A 20,712-nucleotide genomic window follows, 5' to 3' on the forward strand; every position below is an offset into this window, starting at 1 on the left:
GGGGGCCCCTCCACCATGAGCCAAGGATACCCACCAATCAGAGGCTGAAATGGGCGGGACTGCAGATATGCAAGTCCCATCACTCCCCGGCCTTTTGGCTAGTTCCCGCCTTTTTTATGGAGACTCAGGAGGACGTTGCTTCAGGTTACGGAAAAATTATTGCCCTCCTCTCCTCCGCGCGCGTGGTGCCATTGCGCATGCGCGGGAGCGCGGAACGGGCGATGTGTGGGTTTCGAAAAGAACTAAGAAACACACAACAGCAACGTTTCTGGTGAGGCGAGGAATACTCCAGCAAAGAAAGCCCTACGTGCCCATGCAACGTACTGGAGGTTTCCAATTTAATGTCTCAAAAGCACGTTAACTGCCCCTGTCCATTTAACGCCTGGCCTCTCGGCACCTTCAACCGGCTTTTTCCTCCTAGGTTTCCTGTCTTCTTGAGCTATGCCATCATCCAACAGGCCAGACAGCTGGAAATTATAGAGACACCGCCCCCCACTTACCATCACCCCCCCCCCCCCCCATACCTCTACATCCAATCAATTCAATGAAACAGAAGTTTATTAGCGCCTCTTCTGGACGGTTAGGTTAGGAAGTGCCAGCCACTAGTCTACGCAGGCCACCATCTTACCATTATTTACTTGGCCTATGGCAACAGTCAATTTTCTCGAAGTGCTTACACATAGTCAATCTCTAGCCTAGTACCACAGAAAGCTTTGGGAAGCGCAGTATGTCTGCATCGCTTTCCTTCAAAGTCTCTCAGTTGCCTTAGGACATAACCCAAACTCTTTAGAATATGACTTTCAAGTCTGTCGAATTTGCATCTCTCAACAGTTGATGTCCATCCTTACTGAGCCACTGTCAGTTTGCTAAACACACTCCAAGTTCTCCCCTCTGGGCCGATAGCACTTGCAGATTCCTCCTGCTGGAATACTTCACATATTCTACCATTCAGCCTCCACTTCATCTCCTTTTCTTACTTTACTTTCCCAAGGCACGGTAAGAAGCCTTTCTCAAACCCTCAAATCTGTGTTAGATACCCCTGGTACCAGAATCCCTCACTGCCCTCCCAGGGCAGTTACCACACTAGTTTGTAAATGCCTATTGATTTATCTGAATCCCTTACTATATTGTAAGCTCCAGCTGGTCAGAGACTATGTCTGTCTTGATGAGAGTAGAAGCTCAAAAATCATTTCATGAATAAATGTATATAAATTATTTTCATTTGACAACGAGCTTTTATTACATATAATCAAGTTCTCACAACAGACCTCATCATTTAGAAAAAGAAATCTTGAGGGAACATTTCATATATACCCAACGTTTTCTATATCTCTGGATGACCAGGAATAAACTGGAGATATTAATATATGAGATTTTTATTTATTAAAATATTTATTAAAATATTTTATTTATTTTTAATTATAAAAGTAATTCATGCAGCTTAGAAAAAAATTCACAGTCAAAAAAGTACGGGGAAAAAAAAGTATGAAGTAAAAATTGAAGTCCTCATTTCCTTCTTTCCCTGCTCATACGGATACCCAAAGGTAACTCCTTGTTAATAGTTTAGGGTGGATCCTTTAAGACGTGCATTTACAAATTATGTGGTGTTTGCAAACCAAGGACAGGAATAAAATTGGTCCTGAAAAAAATCTGAACATTGGCCTTGAATACTGTGAATATTTCTTCTTCTCATTCTTCTCTTCGTAATCAACTTTGTTTTTCTCTCTCACTGAAGACAGGCTTCTTGAGTCCTCCTTTCACTTGAATGAGTATAGCTACCAACAAGTTGCAAATTTTTATAGGTCCTCAGAGTTCAAGAAGAGCAACCAGACTATGCTAAAACCTTAGTCCAATTCCAATCCCAGGAAGAGGATTCAGTTAGCCTATGGTGAGTCAGATGCACATCCTGTGGTCTGCCTGGGTGGGTCAACTTGGGGAGATGATAAAGGGTAGGGAAGTCTGGTCCGATAGAACCGTAAGCATTCACTACCATATATTTTGGTCCTCATTCCATGTTGGTACATTCTTTTTAAAGGCTATATATCAGCCCATTGCATTGAAGAAGTGAGACAATACTAGTAGGCATTTAGATTGTATCCAGTTTTTCATTATAGCAATGAACATACTTATGTGTTTCGGCAATTATCTATATTATACATCATGAAATTTGGGGATCATAGAGTGGTGTGTACATTTGAACTTTTCATGTATGTTACCACTTGGCCCCCCAAAATGGTTGTAACAAATGACACATCCACATATACTGGGTATTCCCATTCTTCTTAGACTTTACCAGCACATTAGGTGGAAAACAAAAACAAAAAACCAAGATATTTATTCATCTGAATAAACAGTATTTACTGATGGTTTATTCTGTACCTGGCCTGGTCCTGAAGCCTTGGGATTATAGCAGGAAACGAAACAAAGGCCTTACCTTCATGGAACAGTAACAATGAGCAATTCAACATAAATGTTGAAGATGGCTATGGAGAAAAATAAAGAAGGGTAAAGTGGCTCGGCAGGGATCGGGTACAGCTTGCTATTTTAACTGGAGTGATCAAGGAGGGACTCTCCACTAGGGTGGCATTCAAGCTGATACCTGAGGGTAAAAACTAGGCAGACATCTGAGGAAAGGGCACCCATGCCCAAGAGAAGAAGCATGCCTGGGAAATGCAAGGAAGACCAAAGGAGGGCAGGGAGGCTGAGGCAGGGTGAGCAAGAGGGAGAACAGTAGGAAAACATCTAAGGATAGGATCTAGGGAACATCTTTACCACGACTGCAAGCGGCCCGCACTGTCTGTAAATGGTGCCGACAAGAAAGTAAAAGGCCATTTTTCAATTCCAACCTTCTATCTCCACAGTTTGCAAGAACAGAACTAAGAGAACTGGAGTTCTCAGCTCAACCGGTGAGTAATCTGTGGAGATCGCTGTAGTTCAAGAATGAAAAGAAGGTAATCATTCCTAACTCCGACCACATGTGTAGCTAAGTAAAGACTAATCCACGGTGGTGTCATTTGCCCCGGAACCTTTAAGACCCTACTTTCCCAGCTACCCCAGTCACTCCAATCCTCCGAGGTGTTGGCAGAGAAGAGCTGCGCCTGCTCAGTGGCGCTACGCGGCCCGCACACCCGGGGGCCCCGCCCAGCCGTCAGTGGGCGGGGACAAGTCAGCCCGAGCTCCGGAAGCGACCGCTGCCTGCCCCGTTAACGTGTCGGGGGAGGGACACGCGTCGCAAAAAGTCGCGGTGGAACTTCCCTACGATCTACAAACCTGGCGTTTTACGGTTCCAGTCCCTGCTGAGCTGGGAGATGTCGGCTGCGGGACGGCCCGAGCCCTTGCGTCCTCCCGACGGCTTTGCGAAGCGGGTCCTGGTGACCGGGGGTGCTGGTTTCATGTAGGTAACGGCGCCGCTGGCAGAGTAGTGGCTCCCCAGAAACCCCAACCTTTCCCTGCGCCTCTGCTTGCCCTTGGCAACTTGGGATCAGCTTTGGGGATCTGATTGACAGGGGGAGGGTCTTAACGCACGACTAGGATCATCCCACCTTCTCTCCACTTCCCGGCCTGCGAAGACGTGCCGTGGCTCCTTTGAAACGACTTCTTTTAAACGCCTCCCAAACGAAGCAAAAGTGCTGTGGTACTGTCCACCTTTCTACCTGGCCCGAGAGGTACCTGTCACTCTTCTGAGTGCGCCCCCTTTGCAGTAAGCTTCGCACCAACTGCCCCAACCCGAGCCCAGGGCCCACGATACACAGGCCTTGGACGTATAGGCTCCATGAACCGGTTTGGGGATTATGATAAGGGTTTCATTTATTCAGCAGACTTTAAAAAATCCTCTGTCGGTGTTTTGACCTGCACTAGTCGTTTGAAGCCTCTTTCTCTCTCACACCCATATTTAATCAGCAAGTCTTCTCTCACTCCTTCCAAAGAGACCACTTCTCACCCTCCTCCCCTGTTAATGTCTGCTTTTGCCTAGACTGCTACTGTAGCCTCCTGATGGTCACACTGCTTCTACTCTTGTTCCCTTAAAGCCTGTTCTCACGCACAAGTCAGTGTTTATTAAGTAAATAAGTGCGTAATTTCACTCCAAAGATTCCTGTTGGACTTAGAATAAAATGCAAACTCTTTACCGTGTCTAGAAGACTCTCAGGTGTCAAAGCTCAAACCAGATCTCCTGTCGTTCCACCTCTTGCTTTTCTGGGCCTCTTGCAGTTCCTGGAACCCTGGAGGCTAGTTTCCCCTATTTTGAGGCCTTTGCGCTTGCTTCCCCTTTGCTTAGGCTGTGTGCATCACTCAGTTCAGATGTTGACGCAGAGGTCACCTCCTCCCGGCCTCAGCTGACCACCCTATCTAAAATAGCCCCTCTCCCAACTAACACACTTATCGCTACCTGAAACTGTTTTGCATATTTGTGTTTACTTGCTTATTGCCTGCATCCCAACCCTAGTATGTAAACCGAGTGAGGGCAGAGACTGTGGTTTTCTCAACACCTGGAAGAATGCTTCCCCCCCGCATTAGTATATTAGATCACCTCTAACAATCTGACAGTGACTTGGAGGAGGGTATCAGGCAAGTTTCATTTAATGGAAAGGGGAGCATGGGCGTAAAAGGGTGGTTCAGTGCTGGTCCAGGAAAGGTACGTCCTAGAAAGTTCTGTGAAAGGGCTGTCAAGTACAAACTCTGAATTCATAATTTGTTCCTAGGAGCCCAACGTTTTGGTGTATATGATAAAAATCTGGTGGATCATCTCACTGAGAGATGCCTCTGGCTCCATTTCAGGGTCCTTTAAAACCCACTGTGCCACTAACCTCAGGATGGTTTCAGCAGTTCTTAGCCTTGGAAACCTAGGTTTACCACTTTACACCACCAAATTCTTATACCAAGAAATAGCAATTGCAGTAGGCTACTGTGAACGTGGACAACTCCTATGCTCATAACAGCTTAATTTTTACATAGTTATACCTGCAGTCTCTGAAAAGGCACATTGTCGTTGAAGTCCATCTGCAGTGAATACCACCCATTGTATTTATGATACTGCTTTACTCCCACGCTCAAAGTATGCATGGACAGCATCATTTGGTTAATTATTTTCTTATACCCAAGACCAGTAAATTCCCTCTTCACCATAGTGTAAAGGGAGTGTAAGACTTTGTATATCAATACTGTTGAGAAGATTAATGAAAAGTGTGGATGTGTGTATATTCAGCGTGGTTATATCATTTCTGTTATCTTGCAACAATTTGAAGGTATCTTTGAATAGTTTCCTAATATTCAACAATTTAGGATAATGTTTGAGAATTTAAGGAAAAGGTTAAATTTTCTGCTAACAAGATACGCTTTTCTCTATAGTGCATCACATGTGATTGTCTCCTTAGTAGAAGATTATCCAAACTATATGATCATAAATCTAGACAAGGTAAGTTTTATAAAAATGAGCTCTCTGTTTAAAAAAAAAAAAGACCCCTGTGTGCTGAAACTTATTTATATTTTTTAAAAGTATTAGAGTCCTGTCCTGCTGATATTTTACTTTTTTATTTAGTCATTTTAGCAGCTTAGGAGCCTATATGGTCATGTATTCCTACAGTTTTAAATCTTACATAAAGTCTTGAAACTTTTAAATTTGTTATGATAGCCCATAACGTAAAGGTTTTAAGTGCAGTAATTTTACTAAAAGAAGATCTTCACTCTGAATTCAGTATTTAGTGTAATCTTGTGATTATTAACCTTTATTGGCATTGAGATACTCTGATTATTTTATTATATGATTTTATAACTGCCACCTCCTGAAAATTATATATTTATTTTAAAAACTAAAGTGCACATAAATTAATTTAGTTTTGAGAATTTTTCTGTAATAATTGGAAGTTCCCTGGAGATTCTGAAAGCCATGATTGGTAATCACTGTGTTGTTGACTTTAAACACAAGATACAATAGTTACCTTAATTTTATAAAACATAATAGTAAAAAATATAGAGAGACAAAAAATAATCTGTAAGTCTTAATAATTTTTGCTTGCCATAATATCATGGGCAGTAATTTTTTCCTCCATCTGTATACACTGATTTACCAACAGTTAACTCAGGGAAAAGCATAATGAGTTACAATATGTGTAACACAGGTGTAATTGTATTCAATCACTAATTCCTTTTCAGTAAGGAATGGTGAACTCTTACAGCCCCCAGTGGCTGAAGGCAAATCTGGGCAGGAAAATTTTTTAAAGGGGGTTCTTATAAAATTTAATTTTTTTGTATTTTGAAAAGGTAACAAAATTACATATTTTTGTTTGTTTTTTACTTTTAAGATATCAGTAACTTCTAAAAACACTGAGAGCAAACACTTTAAGAAGATGCGTTTTTGTGTTATCAGAAATCTATAGTATTTTAAATAAATTGATATTTTATAGGAAAAGCTATTGTCACTTTTTGTGTTGTTTTTCCCCCATCCTTACTTATTTTAAGCTGGATTACTGTGCAAGCCTGAAGAATCTTGAAACCATTTCTAATAAACAAAATTACAAATTTATACAGGTATGGAAGTATTCTTATAGTTATATAATTATTTTATACTGTGCCTCTTTAGTCATTTAGACATTATATCTTTCTACTTTGTAAACTTGTGTAATATGGGCTTGGAAACACGCTTATTAAAGACCTTTTTAATTTCCAGAAGTACCATGTGCTATAGAGAATATTACTTGTAGATTGATACTGCATATAATGCTACATGTTATTTTTGGTGCCTTGGCAGGTCTGTGAGTAGCTGACTGAAATTCCATGATGTGTGATTTTTAGGTCCTCACTAGCCTTTTTCATAAGGCCTTGCTGGTATTTAAAGAGATTGGTATAAAGTAGGGTATTACTCAGACCAGTCAGTAGTCAAAAACCCCACGATACAAGCCCATGGTAGTTCAAAGTATAAACCGAGCAGCCAGGTCACTCATTCAGAAAGGGAAATTTTAATGTCAAATGAAACTACCTTATGATTTATGTTTTTTAAGTGATTCTATAAACTCTCTTTTTAACCACAAATCTTAAAGAATATACTAAGCAAACATTTCATAATTTTTTTCTTTTATCTGAAAGTGTCTCCTTTAGTCACTGAAGAATTGTTGAGAATACGTGTTTTTAGAACTAAATGTACATATAACATTAAAAATACTCATAAGTTTACTTAGTTGTGGTGAAATCCATCATTCCAGTTGTTATACTTACTTTGAATATATTTCAACAGTGGTTATCTCAAACTTTTAAAAGTATGTTTAAATTTTTTCCTGCTAACATAGTTACCTTAGGTTGGCAAGAATGTTAAGAAAAAAAGCTAGCACAGTCCACAGAAGTAGTTGGTGCTCAAAAAAATACTGTTTTAGACACTTATTTGCAAAAACATAATTTGAATTGGATATCTGGTATCCTAGGATGCTGAAGAAATACCTCATTACTGTATTCGACCCCTCAGTTGAATTTTCAAGATATTCTCTTTTATACCTGGGGGGGGATTAATTTTTTTTCTTATCATGTTTTTGTTCATGAAGTAAAATGGTTATTATGGTTGGGAGTGCTCAATGAAACTTAGTTTTTTCATGTTTGTTTTTTTATATAGGGTGACATATGTGATTCTCACTTTGTGAAACTACTTTTTGAAACAGAGAAAATAGACATAGTACTACATTTTGCTGCACAAACACACGTAGGTAAGCGTTGTTTAATGATGGGCAAATGTTTTTTTCCAGTGGCTAACTAGCCAAAATCAAGGTCCAATAACGGGGTTGAACAAGTAGGTACTTAATGTATGTGAAAGAACATAGACCATGTTTTACCAGAAAAGCCCGTAGTCACTCTGTCATCTAGATGCTTGGCGCCATTCAGATCCCTTGTGTTAGCGTAGGGTAAAATGCAACCTTGAATGTTATCTTAAAACTGAGTTTAGCCAAATCCAGAATAGTGATGACTTCTGGGGAAATGGGCCTTCAGCTGTATTTTTATGTTGTTTTTCTTAAGGTGGGTGGTAGATACCCAGTTGAACATTATATTATTATCTGTACTGTTTTGTCCTAAGATATCTTCTAATAATTTGTCTAACATTTTATATTGTGAAATGTAATATATATTCAGAAGAATTTAGAAGTAAGGTTAAATGAATAATGATAATGTGAACCCTCTTTAGTAGGAGTATTACTACTGCCTTATTACCTGACTTTTAAGTTATAATTTCCCTTGGTGTTCTCTGCAGTTTTACTGTCTCTGTATTTATCTCTAAACAGTATAGGTTAGTTTTGCCTGTTTTTAGATTTTATAAAAATGCGTATATAAAATAACATGGAGGGTTTTTGGTCTTGCTTTTTCATCCTTGTAGATTCATCCATGCAGTTGGGTGTAGGTATAATTTGTTCCTTGTCAGTGACATACACTATTCCATTCTAAGTATATACCACAATTCCTGTGTCTGTTTTACTGTCGATGGACATTTGGATTGTTTGCACGTTGGAGCAATTTTGAACAATACTACCATGAGCATTCTTACACATGCATCTTGGTACACATAAATACACATTTCTCTCAATATATAACTGGAATTGTAAGATCTGCACACTTCAACATGGGAGATAATTTCCAACTGTATTCCAAAGCAGTTATACCAGTTTCTTCTCCTGCAGGAGTATATGAGACCTTCGTTACTCTAGATCTCACCAAAGCTTAGTTTTGTCAGTCTTTTCCATTTTTGTCAATCTGAGTAGTGTGTAGAGTGGCATCTGATTGTGGTTTTAATTTGTATTTCCCTGATTACTGATGAAGTTGTGTACTTTTTATATGTTTATTAATAATTTCAGTTTCTTCTTTTGTGAAATGCTGTTGAAATCTTTTGCCCATTTTAAAAATTTTAAATCAATTCTCATTGATTTGTTGGAATATATATATATGTGTGTGTATATATATATATGTGTGTGTGTGTGTGTGTGTGTATACACACACACACACACACACACACACTGGATACTAGTCCTTTGTTATGTGTATTATATATATCTTCTCCCACTCTGTGGCTTATTTTTTCATCTTTTTGCTAGTGTGTGTTGATGAACAGATGTTCTTCTATAAATTCTCAATGAATTTATATATATTTTATGGTATGGTTAATGCTTTTTAGGTCTTAAGAAATTCTCTTTTACCCCAAGGTCATGAAGATATTCTTCTGTGTTATCTCTGAAAAGCTTTATAGTTTTGCCTTTCACATTTAGATTTGTAATCCATCTGAAACTCATTTTTATATGCAGTATGAGATAAGAATCCAATTTCATTTTTTTCTATTTGAATACCAGTTGGACCTCTACCACTTATGGGAAAGTTCACCAGTTTCCACTGCGCTGTCATGTATCAAGCATCTATATGAGTATCTGTTTCTCAACTCCCCATTTGTCTATCTGTCTCTGCCTGTGCTGATCACACAGTATATTGACTAATGTAGTGTTTTCATATCTGGTAGAACAAATCCTTCCACTTGGTTAATGATAAAGTGGTTTTCCTTCCTACAATTTATCAGATGTTTACCAGTACTTCCTGTTGTCAATCTTTGGTGGTTTTATTATATTTTTCCCTGATTATTAATGATGTTAAAAACCTTTGCATTTGTTTACTGGATATCCTCCTCCCTTTGCTATTTGTATATCTCTTTAGAAAGTTCCTGTGTAAGTCTGTTTACCATTTTCAAGTGGGTTGTCAGTTTTTTCCTTACAGATTTTTATAAGTCCTTTATATATTCTGAATTCAAACCTTTCCCACTACCTTTTTTCCAATCTGTGATTTGCCTTTTCACTTCCTTTCTATTTTATTTTATCTCATCTCATCTCACCCCACCTCAACTCACGTCACCTCACCTTACCACACCTCAGCTGTGTTGTGCGATCTGAGTTCCCCAACCAGGGATTGAACCCAGGCCCTTGGCAGTGAGAGTGCTAAGTCCTAACCACCAGACTGCCAGGAATTTCCCTGCCTTTTCACTTTCTTAATGATATCTTTTGATGATTTGAAATTCTTCATTTCAGCGTAGTCCAGTTTATCAGCCTTTTCATTTATGGTTAGTGCTCTTTGTGTTCTGTGTAAGAACTCTTTTCCTACCTCCAAGGTCATGGAGATATTCTCTTATATTCTTTTCATAAAAGTTATTGTTTTGCCTTCTACATTCAGATATTTTCCCCATGTGAATATCAGTTTGACCCAGCACCATTTATTGAAAGAATCAACCTTTCCCCATTGCCACCTTTGTTGGAGATCAAGTACCCATATATGCGTGGTTCTGTTTCTGGGCTCCTGTTCCGTTCCATTGGTCTTTGTCTATCCTTATGCCATTACCACACTGTAATTACTGTAACTTTATAATAATTCTTGATACCAGCAAAGCAAACCCTCCTACCTTTTAGTTCCAAAATTTTTTTAAATTTAAGAGCATTTTGAATTTTAGATGTATCATTTCTTTTTTGAACTAAAAACAAAAGTTTCCTGCAAATATAGCCCTGATAGTTTTCTAGGTTCTAAGAATTCACATGTACTGTGTAATTTGGGCTTAAAGAAATCATAAATAGCAATGCACCTTATGTTATTTTTAACACCGTTGCAGTTGTGGTGAATGAAGAAAAGTGAATAGAGCTTTCCTTAAGCCTGAGTCTACTGTTTAGTATTTGCTTTGTCCCTTGAGCGGAATTCTAGCTTTTTCTTCTTTTTTTTAGATCTTTCATTTGTCCGTGCCTTTGAGTTTACGTATGTTAATGTTTATGGCACTCACGTTTTGGTAAGTGCTGCTCATGAAGCCAGAGTGGAGAAATTTATTTATGTCAGCACAGATGAGGTCTATGGAGGCAGTCTTGATAAGGTGAGCTTAGAAAATGACTGTTTCAGACCTCCCTGGTGGTGCAGTGGTTAGGAGTCCGCCTGCCAATGTAGGGGACACGGGTTCGAGCCCTGGTCTGGCAAGATCCCACATGCTGCAGAGAAGCTAAGCCCGTGTGCCACAACTACTGAGCCCATGCGCCACAACTACTTTTTTTTAAAAATAATTTTTAATATTTATTTATTTATTTTTGGCTGCATTGGGTCTTCGTTGCTGCACATGGGCTTTCTCTAGTTGTGGCGAGCGGGGGCTACTCTTTGTTGTAGTGCGCGGGCTTCTCATTGCGGTGGCTTCTCTTATTTCAGAGCACGGGCTCTAGGCGCGTGGGCTTCAGTAGTTGCAGCACGTGGGCTCAGTAGTTGTGGCTCATGGGCTCTAGAGCACAGGCTCAGTAACTGTGGAGCATGGACTTAGTTGCTCCGCAGCATGTGGGGTCTTCCCAGACCAGGGCTCGAACCCATGTCCCCTGCATTGGCAGGAGGATTCTTAACCACTGAGCCATTAGGGGAACCCTGCGCCACAACTACTGAAGCCTGCTCACCTAGAGCCCTTGCTCCACAACAAGAGAAGCCACTGCAATGAGATGCCTGCGCACCGCAAGGAAGAGTAGCCCCCGCTTACCGCAACTAGAGAAAGCCCGCGTGCAGCAACAAAGACCCAACGCAGCCAAAAATAAATAAATTAAATAAATAAATAAAACAGATGTTATAAAAAGAAAATGACTGTTTCACCTACTTACCCTGCACCACCATACAAACCTGTCTTATGAAAACCTACTCTTTCACCTTCTGATTATACACACTTACGGGACTCCCCAGAATATTATTCCATTGTGTCTTCTGTTCAAATCAAATAATACCACCCCAGATGGGGAACCACAGCCTAGTCTGGTACAGATTTATATATGTAATTTGACCGACATATTTTGCAAGAGAGCAGCAGCTTTTCCCTGATCACCCAGTCTTACATCATGAATGTCATTCCCATGGGCCAAAGCATGTGTAAGTTACGCTGCAGCATAAGGCCTGTCTCCCTTCTCTTCTGCTCAGCAAAGCATATTGTACTGTCAAGGAGTGAGTGTGAAATTGTTGTAGAAACTGGAATCTGTTCTCCTTTGTTAATCATTTGTAAACATTATACTTTTTATGCAAAGAGAGGCTCCATTCTCCAGTCTGTATTTTTCATAGTCAGTGTTTACAATGACCTCATTTTGTTTTGTTTTATTTTTTAAATGCATTTATTTACCAAAACACGTACATAGTGGAAAAAAAGCCAAGTAGTTTGAAAAGACTTATAATGAGAAAAAGCAGACCCTGACCACTTCTCCTCAGTGCCCAATCCCACTTCTGAGGAACAGCCATTTGCAAACTCTCTTTGCAATTTTTATCAGGTAAGCTTCTTCCTTCTTGTACTCCTGTCAGCCTACATCAGATCTGACACAGTAGCCAGAATGCTTTTAAAAATATAAGTCAGATCATGATATTACTCTCATCAAAACCCATCAGTGTTTTGACAGTGGCCTTCAAGGTTCCACATGCTCTGGCCTCTGGCTTTCAAACCTCATCTCATATTTCTCTTCCCTCACACTAGCCTCCTTGTAGTTCCATTGGACACAGTCTGTCTCAGGGTCTTTGCACTTGCTGTGCTGTCTGCCTGCCTTACAGGGTTGTTGTGAACTTTAAAGAAGTCATTACATGTAAAGTGCTTTGAAAAATGCCAGGCACATAGTTGGGTTTCAATAAATTTTTTTTTTGGGGGGGCTGCATTGGGTCTTTGTTGCTCTGCAGGCTTTCTCTAGTTGCGGCGAGTGGGAGCTACTCTTCCTTGCGGTACATGGGCTTCTCACTGCGATGGCTTCTCTTGTTGCGGAGCGTGGGCTCTAGGTGCGCGGGTCTCAGTAGTTGCGGCACGTGGGATCAGTAGCTGTGGCTTGCGGGATCTAGAGCGCAGGCTCAGTAGTCATGGCGCACTGACTTAGTTGCTCCACGACATGTGGGATCTTCCTGGACCAGGGATCGAACCTGTGTCCCCTGCGTTGGCAGGATTCTTAACCACTGCACCACCAGGGACGTCCTCGATAAATGTTTTTTAAATGTACTGATTTACATTTCAAGTTTGTAATATGTTCTCCAATTTTTCTACTTAGAAAGTATACATAATACTTATTTTTTAAATATATCTTTCTAAAATTAGGAATTTGATGAATCTTCTCCCAAGCAACCTACAAATCCTTACGCATCATCTAAAGCAGCTGCTGAGTGTTTTGTACAGTCTTACTGGGAACGATACAGGGTAAGATCTGACCTCAGAAACTCTAGAATCATTTTTCTTTGGACTTCGGTGTTAAAACTCCAAGTTAGCATTAGCAACGTTTCATTTTTAGGATGGCAGACATAGATTAAGGAACGTTATATATTAAGGGATTTTAAAAACTGATTTCCAATATTGTGTGGACAAAGCAGGGAACTACTTCTTCTATTCCAGTTCATCATTTAAAGGAATAATTTATGTATATGTTTTTTTCTGCTTCACTAATAGGTAGAGTGTTACAGCCAGAGTGAAAAGCCCCGTTGGAATGTCCTGATTCCCAGGAGTCCTCTGAGTGAAGGAAGGGAGAGGGAGGGCAGATTCCCTTACCAGCCGCTGCTCCTCTCGGCCCCTCGTGAAAGGGAGATAGGTTTACCCCAGTGGCTGTGTCAGTGTCCATGCAGGAGCCTTGCCCACTATGAATCATCAGCTGGAACCCCTGCACTTGGCTTCCCACCGATCTTCCAGAGTTATTAGGGACTGGGTCAGAAAGGCGAGCCAAGGAATTGCTTCAGCTTCTCTAGCCTTTTGTGTTCCAGTAACACTGGTCTTTTCCCTCCACGGACGCTCTTTTTATTTGTAAGGGTTGGTCCAACAGAGAAAGCCAATTTGAAGTTTAACATCTCAGGTGGTCTCTGAAATAATCAGGTAGAAACGTCCTTAATTTCCTGCTATCAGACCTAGAAACCCGCCTCCATCTGTATTCATCCTTCCCTTGCCCCAGTGAAGAGACTATTCCTCTTCTGCCTTTTGGAACCTCTGCCTTTATCTGAATCCCGTCCTCTCCTGTCTTTTCAGGAACCTTACGTTAGAAAAAAAATCCCTTTGCTTCTGTCCTTAAGGTGTGTGGAATTATGCAGTCAAAAGTGCCCATATGTTAAAACTGCTTATCTTTAGATAATCATTATTATTGGACACTTCCATTACCTTCATGTCGAACTCTCTTTTAAGTTTCCAGTTGTCATCACACGAAGCAGTAATGTTTATGGACCACATCAATATCCAGAAAAGGTACATTTTACTTTTGAATTCCTGATGTGTTTTAGTGATTGTAACTTCTCATTATTTAAAATAATCTCTCTTCAGTTATTTGTCCAAAGAATTTATGTTGCATTTAACCGTAATTATAAATGCTTTATAGGCCACATACAAATCTCATCATGTTTAGAGTTTGAAAACTTGAGTTTAAGTCTCAACTTGATACTCACCAGCTGGGATGACCTTAGGTCCTTTGAGCATTGTCTTTAAATTGACGGGTAATGATAATACTTAGGAAGGATTTTGAAGAGTCCAGTGAGATGATGTATGTGAAAATGCCTTGTACTTTGCAGGATGCTAAAACACTATAGAGTACTCCCATCACTACTGTCACACCAGTGAAGACTCCTTCCTAGTATGCAGTCAGACCATATGTCAGCCTGTACAGAAACGTAGACGCTAGAGAGTGATGCAGGAAGCTTGTACATAAACTTGTCTTAAAGGCAGCCGATTAGCTGTTCCCCAGCTCCTCTGTATTGTTGCAGGCCTGAATGTCGTCCAGAAAGTAGTTTAGCAAATAAAGAAATGTAGTTAAAAGGCTGAAAATGTGTGTGGTTGATTCTGTATCATTAAGCCCAATGTTAAGTAACTACTAGTCTCATTGCCTGAATTTATTTCTTAAAATTTTTATTGGAGTCGAGTTGATTTACAGTGTTGTGTTAGTTGCAGGTGTACAGCAGAGTGAATCGGTTATACGTATATCTCACTGCCTAAATTTAGAGCTGGGTTTTCTCACTTCTTAGCCGCTGGTTGCCTTGATCTGTCTGCCCAAAGGAAAGGGCCATATCATGATCTGCTGATATTAATATATATTTGGCTTAATTTTTTAACACTTATTATAAATTTAATAATTTCTTATCTCACCATGTTTAACATAAATTTTCTTTGAATCCAGTGGCACTGGAATTACTTTTTATTAATTTCACAAGCACTTATTGAATAGGTGCTGTATGTAAAGTAAAAAGTATATGATTCCTGCTCATATGAAATCAACACAAAAGTGAGCTTGCGGTGAGAGCAAACTGTTCAGGAAGATTTTTTCTGAACTTTTTCACTATTTATATCATTTTATCTTCATTTTTATCTAGCAATTAACTGGTATTTGTGAAATAGGAAACGATCTTACAGTTCTTTTACTTATCAAAATTATAATAAGTGTTTCTTGAACTCCTGATAAGAATTAGAATTTGCCCATACGTGTATTTCTTAACAATAATAATCTTTTAATCTTATGATGAGTTCAGGTTTATATTAATGAATGAATTTCCAAAGTCTGAAATGATAATTTAAATATTCTTTTAGGTTATTCCAAAATTTATATCTTTACTTCAACACAACAGGAAATGGTATGTTATTTACCTTTGTACCCATGTTTTTCTGGTATGCTAGAGTATTTAGTGTCAGTCTTTCTTGAAAATCATGAAGTGTTAGAGTTGGAGGCCTTAGGATTTAATGTCCCAACAAATTTAAGAATTTCTTCTACAGTCAGTGTAATAGTTTTAAAAATAATTATAATGTATAATTCATCTTTATAATTTGATTACTAAGATGATTTTAATTCTTAAATAATCCATCCTAAAACTTTGAGTTATAGCATTAAAATTTGTCATCTATCTTTATATAATTTTACTTTTTCAAAAGATTTAACTGAACTGTAGATAGTCTTCAAAGTGAACTTAAGGTATAAAATTGATGAATAAATATTTCTGCAGGGGTCACTTACATGTTTGCCACTTTCCTAGTGAGCCACCCACAGGGGGTTTGGAGGTCAGTTAAGAATTATGGATAAAATCTGGAAGTCATGAGAATTTGTATTTTCAGTAAGAGATGTCTTGGATCTTCATGGGAATTGCCTTCTCTGGAATTGTACCCAATCATTGCCTTACCCTGGTTTGGGAGAGCTTACTTTTTTTCACACTTTATGATTCCCTTTCATTTCATCTTTTTAGCTGCATTCATGGATCAGGGCTTCAAACAAGAAACTTCCTTTATGCTACTGATGTAGTAGAAGCATTTCTCACTGTCCTCAAAAAGGGAAAACCAGGTGAAATTTATAACATTGGAACCAATTTTGAAATGTCAGTTCTCCAGCTTGCCAAAGAACTAATACAACTGGTATGTATATATTATAAAAGGGTAGTATTTTCAAAATTGTCACTACATTAGTGACAGTAATCACTAATTTTGTCAAAATTAACAATTTACAGTTTAGTCATTTGAAAAGTGAACCAGTAAAAAAAGGAACTTTATAATTCCATATGTATGCTGAGATGTGTCATTATTTGAAACTGCATCACTCATTTAGTCACAGCTTTTCAGGAAAAAAATTCCACAACATTGAATGTGCATACCCATTATAAGACATATTCAATTTCAGAACATCGAATGTTAAATTGTGTGTCCTAGAATCAAGGAACATTGATATATAGATAATAGTTTTGAGTGTTTTTATGTACTAGTGAGCATCAATTATAAATCTCAGGATTCAGTAAAAAGAGCGACTGAACGAATGGAAAAAACTTGTTTTCCTTTACACTACTCACAGAACACTCTGTCCTCCAAACGTGTGAGTTTTCCACGCCCAGCAATTCTCAGACAACAGCTCGGTGTCCTACAATTTAACTCAATTCTGACATTATCTGTCTGGAGATGGTGTCAGATCCCACAGGTTAAGGGCTCAGTCTCACAAGACTGCCCTCACTTCACCTGTCAACCCCGAGACCTGGCTGTCACCTGTGCTTTTGATCAACGAGGTATAAGTCTGAGGTAATTTGCTACAGGGGCTCACAGAACTCAGGAAAACAGTTTACCCTCTAGATTACCGGTTTATTACAAAGGATGGAGGAGATGCATAGGGCAAGATATGAGGGAAAGGGTGTGGAGCTTCCTGCCCTCTCCGGGTGTGCCACCTTCCCAGCACCTCCGTGTGTTCAGCAGCCTGGAAGCTCTCCTCTTGGGTTTTTATGGAGGCTTCATTAAATAGGCATGATTGATTGAATCATGGCCACTGATGATTAGTCCCACTTCTGGTCCCTTTCCCCTCCCTGGAGGTGGGGGCAGGGAGGCTGAGTTCCATCTCTCCAATCACATGGTTGGTTCCCTTGGCAAGCAGTCTTCATCCTTAGGCGCTTTCCAAAAATCACGTATTAACCTGAACTCTGGTGTGGTTGAAAGGAACTTATGAACAGCAAAAGACACCTTTATCTCTCATCACTAGGAAATTCCAAAGGTTTTAGGAGCTCTGTGCCAGGAGCAGGGATGAACACCAAATATATATTTCTTATTTTAAATCGCAATATCACACAGTAATAATCAAAAGCCAAAAAAATTCATTTTCTCCTATAGTTTATATCATGTGTATTCTCTCTGAGCTTCAGATGGAATTCAGGTTATAAAGTATGGAAAGTGTTAATAAAATGCTATTCGTCTTAGCTGTCTTCCCCACTTGGAGGAGGTTGTTTTTCTTGTCTTTTAAATCAGTTGTTGAATACCATTTTATTCTCTGGTCTCACTTTATAATTTGACTCGAAGGTCTTCTCCATTTTGACAGATCAAAGAGACCAATTCAGAGTCTGAAATGGAAAACTGGGTTGATTATGTTAATGATAGGTGAGTAACAAGTTAAAACATTGGGGAAAGGTTGTGAAATCTTAGGTACTTATAAGATTATAAAATGTATGGACTTACCCAGAAAAGTTTTATCTTTTTTTGAGTTTTCTGCTAAAATGTTTTTTCCTGATTATAAATGTCATAACAATAAACTGTAGCATTATTATTAGCTGTGTGACTTAAAGAAAGTTATTGACCCTTTCCAAGTCTGAGATTTCCTTGAGTGTGAAATAGGGATAATAATATCTTGCTTATGGAAGTATTTTAAAATTTAATTTATAATGTATATAAACTACCAGACCCAGGGCATGGAACATGAGTCCTAACAAGTTTATGTGTATTTATTTATTCATTCATCAAACATTTAGGTATGAGACATTGCATTCATACCTAGATTGTGGTTGAAATGAGAAAAGGATAAGCCACAGAGAGGGTTAGGCTTCTGGATTATAGATGGTTTTTAACATATACTTTATTTTACAAATATATAAGTGTGTCATCAGGGAGAATTTTTTGAGAGAAAATTTGAATTATGGACACACATTATTTCTCTTAGTATTTAAATTTGTAAATAGGGAATTTCCTGGTGGTCCAGTGGTTAGAACTCCATGCTTTCACTGCCAAGGGCCTGAGTTCAGTCCCTAGTCTGGGAAAGAAGATCCCACAAGCTGTGCAGCAGGGCCAAAAATAAATAAATACATTTGTAAATATATATCCACAGTATCATTTTAAATCTGTTTTGTTTTCCAAGACCTACCAATGACATGAGATATCCAATGAAATCAGAAAAAATACATGGCTTAGGATGGAGACCTAAAGTGCCTTGGAAAGAAGGAATAAAGAAAACAAGTATGTTATGAATTGATCATTTGGGGGGAGGGGGAGAATCAGAAAAATTTTAAGGCACAGGAATTTATTTTAGGACACTACAAACTGTGTGGTGAATCACTTTCACTTTTCAAATTTTTACATTTAATGCGTTTCTAACGTTAGTAATTAAGTATCCTGAATTTTGTAGACTAACTTCTGATTAGGCTTCCTTTGTCTTACTAGCATTTATCAGATACCTACTTCATTGATTCTCAGATGCACATTTTTTCACATCCTTGAGAGGTATGTGTTTTATAATCACTAGTGTCTTATAATTATTATTTCAACTTTTTTTCTTTCTTACTAATATGTAAAGTAATGGTCCATCTTAAGATCAGGCATCTGAGATTTGGTGAAATAGAGACAGTTGCCATCTTGGAGCGTCTTGAGTCTTTTTATACTGAAACAAACAAATAGGAAGCAAATTTAGTATGTGTAGAAATAGCCATTAAAATAAGTGTATATATAGTCTGTGCATATATGTTAAATTCTGTTTAGAAATGTACTCAAGAGAAAAGATACCCAAGTGTAGGAAAAAGTCTCAGTTCAGAGCTTGACATACAAAATATTTGTATTGAATTTTAAAAAGCAAATTCAGGGACTTCCCTGGTGGTCCAGTGGTTAGGACTCCGTGCTTTCACTGCTGTGGGCCCCAGTCAGGAAACTAAGATTTTGTAAGCTGCACACACAACGCAGCCAAAAAAAAAAAAAAAAAAAAGCAAATTCAAAGATAATTTATTATTTTTCAACTAAAAAAACTTTATTAATAGGATAGCAACATAAAATAATTTTACATATTAACAAAAGGAAGTTGACATCATCTCACTGTGCCTATCATGCAGCATTGTGATGTTTACATGAACAAAATACTATACTTTTTTTCCTATGACTTTAAAGCCAGTACAAGTGACTTATCTCCCTTTCCCCCTGAATTCCCTAAAATTGGAATGGTTTAATACTTGTACCAGCAAATTCAGTATTGAAGGACTTTTGAAGTTAAAAAGAAAAAGAATTGTTGATTTTTAAATCTACGTTTTCAGGTGATGAAATATCTTCTAACATCATTGGTTAGTTCAAAATCAAATTGTTTTTGTCATTAGGCAATCCTTGCCTACACATTAGCTGATGGGCAAGGCTTTTCTTACTTAGCAGGAACTCAGTAAATATTGGTTAACTGATGTTTAGTTTTTTATTTTTGTCTTTTTGTTTTATCAGTTGAGTGGTACAGAGAGAATTTTCACAACTGGAAGAATGCAGAAAAGGCATTAGAACCCTTTCCAGTACAACCACCGTTTGTATAGTTGGGACAGTTTTCAGAGAAAGAAGAAACTTATCCTACCTCAACAAATGATATGAAATCAAGGGGCCAAATGAAGTGTCCTCTTTTCATTTGGAATTAGATTATGACTTTTTGTATAAAATTCAAATGTAAAATGCCTCAGTCTTTAGAAGAGGTTCAGTATTAGCATAGGATTTAAATATCAAAGTTCTCTCAGAAACCTTTTCTCCTAAAAATTAGGAACCAGTAAGCATAGAAAGACTCTTCTGTAGGTGTGGGCCAGGAAGGAGGAATCTCCTGGTTCTGAGAACAAGGACAGGTAATAGCTCTGGGCAGATGACAGCCTTTGCTGGCATTGAACTCAGCTTCCCATCCTTTCCCACTGCCTAGACAGTCTCTGAAGTTTTTTAGGCAGTATAGGATGAGCCTTTTGCCCCAATTTATCTTTTTAAGGTCTGATGTGCTACAATTGCTTTAAAAATGGAACAAATGGAAGCATATCTAGCACTTTTTATTTGATAATTTTGTACAATTAAGTTAAATATTTTTTAAAAGAAGGATGTAGTTTTTATATTTTCAAAATTGGTCATTGAACTATGTAAGTAATCTTGTATCAGAGAAATTTTATCATGTATTTACTGTTTAAAATGATGTTATTTATAAACTTATCAATACTTTATTAATGTATAATGTGGCTTTTTAAAAAGTAATGTATGTTTTTGTTTTGCTG

The 20,712-nt window shown here is 38.3% G+C and overlaps 1 protein-coding gene across 1 annotated transcript; it reads left to right on the top strand.

Moving 5' to 3' along the window:
* Positions 1–3,308: 3,308 nt before the first annotated feature.
* TGDS (TDP-glucose 4,6-dehydratase) lies at positions 3,309–20,004 on the top strand (the record flags this gene model as incomplete). The annotated part of the gene is made up of 12 exons (XM_079721964.1): positions 3,309–3,394; positions 5,347–5,413; positions 6,457–6,525; positions 7,598–7,688; positions 10,719–10,861; positions 13,073–13,171; positions 14,138–14,197; positions 15,527–15,570; positions 16,174–16,339; positions 17,775–17,833; positions 18,585–18,682; positions 19,919–20,004. 12 exons carry the CDS (start codon positions 3,309–3,311, stop codon positions 20,002–20,004), a joined length of 1,068 nt encoding a protein of 355 aa, XP_079578090.1.
* Positions 20,005–20,712: the final 708 nt, after the last annotated feature.

Source organism: Hyperoodon ampullatus (assembly GCF_949752795.1).
Source record: "Hyperoodon ampullatus genome assembly, chromosome: 16".
Classification (NCBI taxonomy): domain Eukaryota; kingdom Metazoa; phylum Chordata; class Mammalia; order Artiodactyla; family Ziphiidae; genus Hyperoodon; species Hyperoodon ampullatus.